The sequence below is a fragment of the Hyperolius riggenbachi genome, chromosome 7 (assembly GCF_040937935.1).
Source record: "Hyperolius riggenbachi isolate aHypRig1 chromosome 7, aHypRig1.pri, whole genome shotgun sequence".
Lineage (NCBI taxonomy): Eukaryota > Metazoa > Chordata > Amphibia > Anura > Hyperoliidae > Hyperolius > Hyperolius riggenbachi.
The window spans coordinates 277,321,472-277,331,929 of record NC_090652.1 but is presented as its reverse complement, the minus strand read 5'-3'; the positions used below and the strand labels follow the sequence as shown (position 1 = coordinate 277,331,929).

Below are 10,458 nucleotides of genomic sequence, written 5' to 3'. Positions count from 1 at the left end.
GTCTTTATCTGCGACTATATATTTTGGGCCATATGCAATTCACTTTTTTACCTCAGTTTTCTCCTAGGAGATACATTTTCATCTTGTTTTTAAAATAACTTTTCAGCATTTTGCAAGTGAAAAAGTACCAAAATGTATTTGTAAAATACTATCAAATTTATTTTGAGTATTTTCTTGCTTGCTGGTGCTTTAAAAGGCATTTTATTTAGGAGCTGTAAAAATATCACCAAGGAGAAAACTCGGGTGCAAAAATGAATTGCATACGGGCCTTTGAGTCTGGACTTATAACACACAACACTTTGTATTGCATATTAGATTTGTCACCGTGCTGTTCACAAGTCTTAAAATGAAGCACTTGAACATATAAATATGAGACTCGGTTCTCTATTGAATTTTCCTTTAGTAAAACACATTAATAATTTTATAAGTTTGTTTTCACTTCAGGTTTGCTTTAATGTAAATAAATGTAAGGGCGTGCAACTTAGATGTGCACACCCTACCTAATAAATGCCTGGGTATCTTCCCCCATCATCTATGTCAGCTGTAGTGGCCATGCGCAGGGCTGCATGTGTACACAGGTCGTGGGCGAATGTGCATGCCTGGCGGTAGCGGGCATGTGGTGAGAACCACTGGGCCAGATTTATCAAAGCATTACCGACAGTTTTTTCTTCTAAAACTGGTCTAACCAGCAGAAGAACAGTTCTGCATGATAGTAAGAAACTTCCCAAAGCCTACATAATAGTGGCAGTTTAGCGTGGATTTCTAGAGCTACACTACAGTTAAGAAAAGTGCAAATCCATTCCTTAACTGCTGCCGATTAAGAAGTGCTCATTAGCAGTTCTTCAGATAGTGCAGGCTAGATGTGATTTGTGAAGGGCTCCTCCCCCCTCACTCAGAGCTTGCTGACAGCAGGTTTGTTGGTTACCTCAGCAACAGCAATTCCACTCACACACTGCACTGCCTGAGCTCCTTCTACTCCTTACAGTTTAAGAAGAAATCTGCACTAGCTAGTGATTTCTTAAGATGCCTGAGACAGTTCTGCACCGATTTCTCAAAACCTACTAATATTTTGTCTCAGACACTCTTGATAAATCTGGCCCACTGTTCTTTAGCGCTCATTATTTAAAGAGGAACTCCAGTGAACATTTTACTGTTGGCAGGTGATGTAGCTGCTGCATGGTTTTTGGCAGTTGGAAACAGCTGTAAACCTTTATTTCCCACATTGCAACAAGGTTCACAGACAGGAAACTGACAAAAGTTCAAACTTTTCTTCTGGGAGGGGTTACTTGTGGGAGGGGTTTTACCACAATAACAGTAATACAGCAGCCCCTGATGGTCTGTTTGTGAAAAGGAATAGATTTCTCATGTAAACGGTGGTATCAGCTACTGATTGGGATAAAGTTCAATTTTTGGTCTGAGTTTCTCTTTAAAGGGATAAATGACTAATGTATGACTCAATTCCATGCAGCTGGGAACACCTAACTTGGAGAAGGACTTGGGAATATTGATTGGCAGCATGTTAATACCATGCAGGAGCAGCTAAAGCAAATAAAATTCTGGGATGCATAAAACGGTATTTAAAATCATGAGATTACTGCTCTCTCTGTATAAAACATTCATAAGGCCACATCTGGAGTATGAAATATGGTTTTGGACACCACACCGTAGGAAGGACATTGATGTCCTAAAATAGGTACAAAGACAAGCAACTAAATTTATCAGAGGGATTGAATGTCTTACTTACCAAGAACGGTTGGAAAACCTTGGCTTATTTGGCTTGGAAAAAAAGACGGATAAGGCCAGAAACACACTAGGAGCGATTTCTAATCGCTAGTGATTTTTATAAAACCGCATCACTCAAGTGGGATCACACCAGGGGTGAGCCTGGGGTGCCTGGCACCTGGGTGCAAGATTTTCTCTGGCGCCTATGGGAGTGGTTAAATTAACCGCGCCCAACCACATAACCACACCCATGTCCTGCTTAATCACACCCACACCTTCCACCTCTTTACACATGCATGTGATACACCATTCCTACCCCTCTTCCATGGGCTTGCTCCTGGCTGGCTTTGGCTGCCTGCCAGTCTGCTAGTCTCTGGACTGACTCAGGTTTAGAGGCTCTGCGAGTGTGACGCAGTCACACACTGCGTATTTATGGCTGCCTGCGGCCACCCTACTCTCGCTCGCTGTCGTCGGCTCCTCCCCCGCCAAGTCCAAGCGTGAGGTGGGCTGCCTGTATCTTTCCCATTGCGCCGCGCACCCTGCCAGTGTTGCCAACCTTTCACGTTATTTTTTACTGACAAATACCTAAAAAATTTACTGACAAGATTATTTTTACTGACAAAATTTCCCCACTAAATGCACATAAGAGACAGCGTTTCACCAGTAAATGCACGTAATGACAGACAGCTTTTCACCAGTAAATGCACATAATAAGAGACCGCTTTTCACCAGTAAATGCACATAATAAGAGATCGCTTTTCACCAGTAAATGCACATAATAAGAGACCGCTTTTCACCAGTAAATGCACATAATAAGAGACCGCTTTTCACCAGTAAATGCACATAATAAGAGACAGCTTTTCACCACTAAATGCACATAATGACAAACAGCCAGTGTCCCCAGTATACGTAGCCAGCCTGGACCCCCTTTAGGCAGTGAGTGACAGGGAGCCCCTTTAGGCAGTGAGTGACAGTGAGCCCCTTTAGGCAGTGAGTGACAGGGAGCCCCTTTAGGCAGTGAGTGACAGGGAGCCCGTTTGAGCAGTGAGTGACAGGGAGCCCCTTTAGGCAGTGAGTGACAGGGAGCCCCTTTAGGCAGTGACAGACAGGGAACCCGTTTGAGCAGTGAGTGACAGGGAGCCCCTTTAGGCAGTGAGTGACAGGGAGCCCCTTTAGGCAGTGAGTGACAGGGAGACCGTTTGAGCAGTAAGTGACAGGGAGCCCCTTTAGGCAGTGAGTGACAGGGAGGCCGTTTGAGCAGTGAGTGACAGGGAGCCCCTTTAGGCAGTGAGTGACAGGGAGCCCCTTTAGGCAGTGAGTGACAGGGAGCCCCCCAGCCGCCGCCGCTCCAGCTCCCCCCTCACCTTGCAGACCTCAGGATCAGCGGCGACCCGACCAGTACGAGCGGGTGCCGGACGCATCCGCTCTATATGCGGAAGTGATGTCACTTCCGCATATCAGTGCAGTGTGCTAGGTCCTAGCGCTCGCACGATTGGTCGCCGCCTGATCGAGGTCTGAGTGAGGCTCCAGGAGGGAGGGGGGGGAGCAGCGGCGGCAGCCACAGGGGGTGAGCAGCGGCCAAGCGGCGCCTGTCAGAGACAGGCGCCTTGGTGCAATGCACCCGCAGCACCCACCCAGGCTCGGCCCTGGATCACACCCATAGCATTACATTAGCAAGAGCTTTTCAAATTGCAAAGCGCTCAGAAAATCGCTCCTAGTGGGTTTTAGTGTTTGGCGAACACCTGGATGTTCGGGTTCGTTCGCCGAACATGGGCCAGATGTTCGGCATGTTCGGCCCGAACCCCGAACTCCCCCGAACATCCTGCTTTTGGGGGCCCTATGGGGTCGCAGGCATAAGGGGGGAGCATGCCCCGGTCGTGGGGGGGGGTCGGAAATTCCCCCCACCCCCTCCGCTAGCGCTCCCCCCTCTGCCCGCTTCCCCATACAAAAATTTTGCGTAAAGTTCAATAGTACCTTCAGTGGCTGGCTGGCACTGTGGTGTGAGTGAGTAGGAGGAGTCCGAGTAGGACGCATTGAGGCCGGGCAGCGGGCGGTTCAGCGGTAGTACCCTTGTGGTACTTCCGCCCTTTCTCTGACCTCACGTCCTTTGCATACGAGGGTACGCGTCACGCGTACCCTCGTATGCGTCATCACGTAGAGGACGTGAGGTCAGAGAAAGGGCGGAAGTACCACAAGGGTACTACCGCTGAACCGCCCGCTGCCCGGCCTCTACGCGTCCTACTCGGACTCCTCCTACTCACTCACACCACAGTGCCAGCCAGCCACTGAAGGTACTATTGAACTTTACGCAAAATTTTTGTATGGGGAAGCGGGCAGAGGGGGGAGCGCTAGCGGAGGGGGTGGGGGGATTTTCCGCCCCCCCCCCCGCGACCGGGGCATGCTCCCCCCTTATGCCTGCGACCCCATAGGGGGGCAGTATTCGGCCGAACAGGGCCCTGTTCGGCCTGTTCGGCTGGGCATTGAGCTGTTCGGGCGAACCCGAACTAAAAAGGCCGAACACCATGAGGTGTTCGTCCGAACTCGAACAGTGGCGAACACTGTTCGCCCAACACTAGTGGGTTTCTGGTCTAAGGGGTGACCTGATTAACATGAATAAATACATCAGAGGGCAATGCAAAGTTTGGCAGATGAGCTTTTATTTACTATGTTATTTTCACTACAGTTCATTTGTAATGTAAAATTGGGCATCCTGATCAAAGGGAGTCTGCAATGAAAATAAAAATTAAAAACAGATTCTCATCATGCACCATATCAGGTTAAAAATTCAGGATCAAAAGCACTTTCTTCATGGTGAAGTAGGCTTGAAGGTGATCAGGTACTCCGGGTAGGCATGGCCATCGTGAAACAGGTTGTCCACAACAAAATCAAAATGGTCTTCACTATCATTGATGTGAGAAGGCTCCTTGCATGCATGATCTCCGGGACAGTATTTTCCAGTTATCACCATGGCCCGATAGACACGCTTATGTCCTTGGCTGTCTGGATCTGAGTATCTGTCATAGCAAGAGTAGTCTGACTTTACAGCTAAATATGTTCCCATTTCTTGTGCAGTACCTGTTAAATTCAATTGTCAACAGTTAATATTGACCAAAAGAACTATTGAACAATACTGAAAATATGGTTGTAATCAATTCAGTATTTTTGATTACAGCAACATAAGTATTGGTTATAGCAAAAATACCCCAGAATAATTTAACCTTTTCCCTGCCAACTGATGTGTCCTAAATGCGAACATCTACTGCTAAGCAGGTTTTAGACATTTTGCACTCATTCGGTTTACTTTGGATTTTTGAAAAGAAAACCTATATGAAAAAGGACAATTGGGCTTGAACAATGAAACAAAAAGGGACAGGAGCGAGCAACAAAGAGACAAGGGTCGAGTGGAAGGGCCTGAGTACCACTTACAGTGGGAAGCGATACCAGCCAGAGAGGGTTCCAAGTGGATTGGAACCCTCTTAAAGTAAGTGCCTACCCTCGAACTGTCCATATGCCTTTTTTTATCCAGAAATAAAAAGCTATTTATATTCCACTAATAAGCCTCCCTGTCTGCTCTATTTGCACACTGAGTGCATACAGGTGGAGTGGAGAAAATATACTAACCATCTAGAAGACCACAGTAGCGCTGTGTTTACTTTGTATAACTGACCACTTGGATGTAAGGATTCGTCCTCACACGGCAGCACTGTGTTTATCATCTATTGGGGCGCCACGGTTATTACTTCAAAAATGAAACAAAATGATGTACTTTTTCTAAAAGTTATATAACACAATGTTTGAGCGAAATATGTTTTCTGTTATGTTTTTTTTTTCAAAGAAGAATTACAGTTACTGACAAAAATGTTACTTTTTGCAAAAGCCCTGATTCTGCTGAATCCAACGATACCAGATATTTATTGGTATCCAACTTTTCTTGTCCTGGAATAGATGCGCCAGTACAGGGTGCCAGATATAGGTGAAGCTAGTATAGGTAACCAGGAATAGATGCCCCAGTCCAGGTAGCCAGGTATAGGTGCAAACAGTATAGGTAGCCAGGTATAGGTTCCGCCAATACAGGTGGCCAGGAAAGATGCAGCCAGTCAGTGCTGGGCGTAATGGAAAAAACTACGCTTACGGATCATTACGCGTAATTTTACGCTATTACGCATTACGGAATTACGCTTACGGCGTAGACATTTATTTACGTTCATGTCTGTAATTACGCATAGCCCTTACGCAATTACGCGTAAGAATACCGTAATGCAGGTTGTTACGTTATTGCCTTACGCGTAATTTCCTACTAGCAATTAATGCGTAAGGCCATGCTCCCAAGCGGAAAAGTTGACGCATGGATCAATGTTAGGTAGCCGCCGACTTTAAGGGTTAATAGCAAAGCCCCCTTAATTGCTTAGAGCCTCAAATTTGGAGAATATATTAAGGAGATCAGAAGGAATAAGAGGAAAATTTTTTTTCCCAAAAAGACCTTATAGTTTTTGAGAAAATCGATGTTAAAGTTTCAAAGGAAAAATATATACATTTGAAAACCCGCCGACTTTAACGGTTAATAGCAAAGCCTGCTTAAAATTTAGGAGCACCAAATTCCCAGGGTATATTAAGGGTATCAGTGGGAATAAGAGGAAAAATTTTTTTTTCAAAAAGCCCTTATAGTTTTTGAGAAAATCGATTTTTAAGTTTCAAGGGCAAAAATGTCTTTTAAATGCGGAAAATGTCAGTTTTTTTTGCACAAGTAACAATAGTGTTTTATTTTCATAGATTCCCCCAAGTGGGAAGAGTTTTACTTACTTCGTTCTGAGTGTGGGAAATATAAAAAAAAAACGACGTGGGGTCCCCCCTCCCAGACCTCTTTAACCCCTTGTCCCCCATGCAAGCTGGGATAGCCAGAATGCGGAGCACCGGCCGCCTGGGGCTCCGCACCCTGACTATACCAGCCCGCATGGTCCATGGATTGGGGGGTCTCGGAAGGGGAGGGGCAGCCAAGCTTTCCCCTCCCCCTCCGAGCCCTTGTCCAATCCAAGGACAAGGGGCTCTTCTCCACCTCCGATGGGCGGTGGAGGTGGAGGCCGCGATTTCCTGGGGGGGGGGGGGTCATGGTGGCATCTGGGAGTCCCCTTTAAAAAGGGGTCCCCCAGATGCCCACCCCCCCTCCCAGGAGAAATGAGTATAGGGGTACTTGTACCCCTTACCCATTTCCTTTAAGAGTTAAAAGTAAATAAACACACAAACACTTAGAAAAAGTATTTTAATTGAACAAAAAACATAACCACGAAAAAAAGTCCTTTAATATTCTTAATTAACCATTAATACTTACCTGTCCCTTTAAAAGCCAGTTCCCACGCAATATCCTCGGAAATTGGCTAATCAGTTACAATGTAACAAAGTTGTTACAATGTAACAACTTTGTTACTTTGTAACTCCACCGCACCCGACGTCACTCGCCGCTCACCTGCCGGCCGCCGCATACATAAGTCCCCGGCGGCTCCCGCCGTCCACTCCGCCCACACCTGTCACCCATATACATGCTGGCACCCATGGGTGCCAGCATGTATATAGGTGACATGTGGGAGAGGCGGGGAGGGCAGCGAGAGCCGGCGGGACTTAGCGTTCTGCACGGACCACAGAGCTCTGAGCTATACTCAGAGCTCTCTAAAGCATCTTTGTATTTGGGCTCCAAGGAGCCCCATTGGTCCTTAGCAGACCAATGGGGTTCCTTCAAATCAGAAGGAACCCCATTGGTCTGCTAAGGACCAATGGGGCTCCTTAGAGCCCAAATACAAAGATGCTTTAGAGAGCTCTGAGCTATATAGCTCAGAGCTCTGTCGGGTCGTGCAGGACGCTAAGTCCCGCCGGCTCTCGCTGCCCTCCCCGCCTCTCCCACATGTCACCTATATACATGCTGGCACCCATGGGTGCCAGCATGTATATGGGTGACAGGTGTGGGCGGAGTGGACGGCGGGATCCGGCGGGGACTTATGTATGCGGCGGCCGGCGGGTGAGCGGCGAGTGACGTCGGGTGCGGTGGAGTTACAAAGTAACAAAGTTGTTACATTGTAACAACTTTGTTACATTGTAACTGATTAGCCAATTTCCGAGGATATTGCGTGGGAACTGGCTTTTAAAGGGACAGGTAAGTATTAATGGTTAATTAAGAATATTAAAGGACTTTTTTCGTGGTTATGTTTTTTGTTCAATTAAAATACTTTTTCTAAGTGTTTGTGAGTTTATTTACTTTTAACTCTTAACGGAAATGGGTAAGGGGTACAAGTACCCCTATACTCATTTCTCCTGGGAGGGGGGGTGGGCATCTGGGGGACCCCTTTTTAAAGGGGACTCCCAGATGCCACCATGAACCCCCCCCCCCCCCAGGAAATCGTGGCCTCCACGCCCATCGGAGGTGGAGAAGAGCCCCTTGTCCCTGGATTGGACAAGGGCTCAGAGGGGGAGGGGAAAGCTTGGCTGCCCCTTCCGAGACCCCCCAATCCATGGACCATGCGGGCTGGTATAGTCAGGGTGCGGAGCCCCACGCGGCCGGTGCTCCGCATTCTGGCTATCCCAGCCTGCATGGGGGACAAGGGGTTAAAGAGGTCTGGGAGGGGGGACCCCACGTCGTTTTTTTTAATATTTCCCACACTCAGAACGAAGTAAGTAAAACTCTTCCCACTTGGGGGAATCTATGAAAATAAAACACTATTGTTACTTGTGCAAAACAAAACTGACATTTTCTGCATTTAAAAGACATTTTTGCCCTTGAAACTTAAAAATCGATTTTCTCAAAAACTATAAGGTCTTTTTGAAAAAAAAAATGTTTCCTCTTATTCCCACTGATCCCCTTAATATACCCTGGGAATTTGGTGCTCCTAAATCGTAAGCAGGCTTTGCTATTAACCGTTAAAGTCGGCGGGTTTTTAAATGTATATATTTTTCCTTTGAAACTTTAACATCGATTTTCTCAAAAACTATAAGGTCTTTTTGAAAAAAAAATTTTTCCTCTTATTCCTTCTGATCTCCTTAATATATTCTCCAAATTTGAGGCTCTTAGCACTTAAGGGGGCTTTGCTATTAACCCTTAAAGTCGGCGGCTTTTTTATATTATACGGGAGCGTAATATTACGCGATTACGGCAGACTGTGTAATTTCAATAGGAATTTACTGTCTTACGCCTAATTTGTTACGCGTAATAACGTAACCTACGGTCTACGCGTAATTAATTACGCGTAATACTGTAACCTTACACGTAACGCTTACGGTGCATTTGTAGTGAATTACGATGCGTAATTACGCTAATGCGTAATTTCGGCCCAGCACTGCAGCCAGTATAGGTAGCCAGGTATAGGTGCCACCAGTGCAAGTAGCCAGATATAAGTGGAGCCAGTATAGGTAGCCAGGAATAGATGCCCAAGTATAGGTAGCAGTTGTAGGTGCCCCAGTATACAGTAGGTAGCAGGTATAGATGCTCCAATATAAGTAGTAGGTATAGATGCCCCAGTATAGGTAGTAGGTATAGGAGCCCCCAGTATAGGTAGCAGGTATAGGGGCCACTGCGGGGAGGGGGGCCGACATCGTCCTTCCTCCCTCCATATGGGCACCCCTCCTGTGGCCCCCCTAAACAGCTGGAGCAGCAGTGGGGTGTGTAATTACTCACCCGATCGCTCGCTCCATGCCACATGTCCCCCGCTGGCAGCAGGCACCTCTCTGGACGCCCGATCATGTATGGCACGTATTTAATCACACGTCATACAGGAAACATGAAAAAGAAAGGAGACAGCTGCTAGCAGGGGACATGCTGCATGTAGCGAGTGATCGGGTGAGTAATTACACACCGACCACTGGCTCCAGCTATTCAGGTAGGCAGAGGAGGTGGGCCCATGTGGAGGGAGAAATGATGTCGGCCCCCTCCCTGCTGCTTCCTGCAGCCAAAACTGCCAAATAACATACTAGGTACTTTGCTGGCAGTTAAAGCATATACCTGCCACAACATACCTTGTACGTGCTTGGCAGTAAAAGGGTTAAAGGAAACATCAGGGGATTTAAAGAACGTGAGATCTACTGTACCTACCTGGGGCTTCCTCCACCCCCTGGAAGGCTATGTGTCCCTCACCACAGTTCCACTCCAAGCCAGTCTCCTGTGTCCCCTCCGTAGCAGCCGGCTACCTGACGAGGTCACCGGCTATTGCGCTTGTGCGAGCACATATGCAGTAGCCACCGTCCTCACCAGGTGGCCGGCTGCTATGGATGGGACCCTGGGAGACCGGCTTGGAGCGGATCTGCGGCGAGGGGCACAGGAGGAAGCCCCAGGTAAGTAGATCCCATATAGGGGACCCCCAGACACCAAGAAAACATATAGGAGACCACCAAACACCAGGAAAATATATTGAGTCCGCAAGAACAACAAAACAATATACAGGGGACCTCTAGACACGAGGAAAACATATGGAGGGGCTTTAGACCATGAGGTAATATATGGTGAGTTTACTAGAGCACCAGGAAAATGTATGGGTGACGTCAAGACCACCAGTTAAACATATGGAAGACCACTAGACTACCAGGGAGATCTGTACGGGGGGACCATGGGTCAAGAGGGTAAACGTAATGGGAGAACTATATCAATGGGTGTGGTGTGAAAACTATTACTAAAATATACTGTTTACCCATGCCCACTTTTAAGACTACGCCCACTTAAGTTAAGAAAAAAACAAACATTTGTGGTACAGGAGCACTTTT

At 47.0% G+C, this 10,458-nt stretch overlaps 1 protein-coding gene across 2 annotated transcripts in view; it reads right to left on the bottom strand.

Annotated features, from left to right (window-relative positions):
- Nucleotides 1–4,358: 4,358 nt before the first annotated feature.
- The window catches only part of LOC137525852 (protein mono-ADP-ribosyltransferase PARP15-like), a 74,149-nt gene continuing 68,049 nt past the window's right edge, over nucleotides 4,359–10,458 (bottom strand). For both annotated transcript variants that reach the window (XM_068247074.1, XM_068247076.1), the window contains one exon: nucleotides 4,359–4,797. In XM_068247074.1, coding sequence (XP_068103175.1) covers nucleotides 4,529–4,797 — 269 coding nt within the window. In that variant the 3' untranslated portion in view covers nucleotides 4,359–4,528. The remainder of the gene's footprint in view (nucleotides 4,798–10,458) is intronic.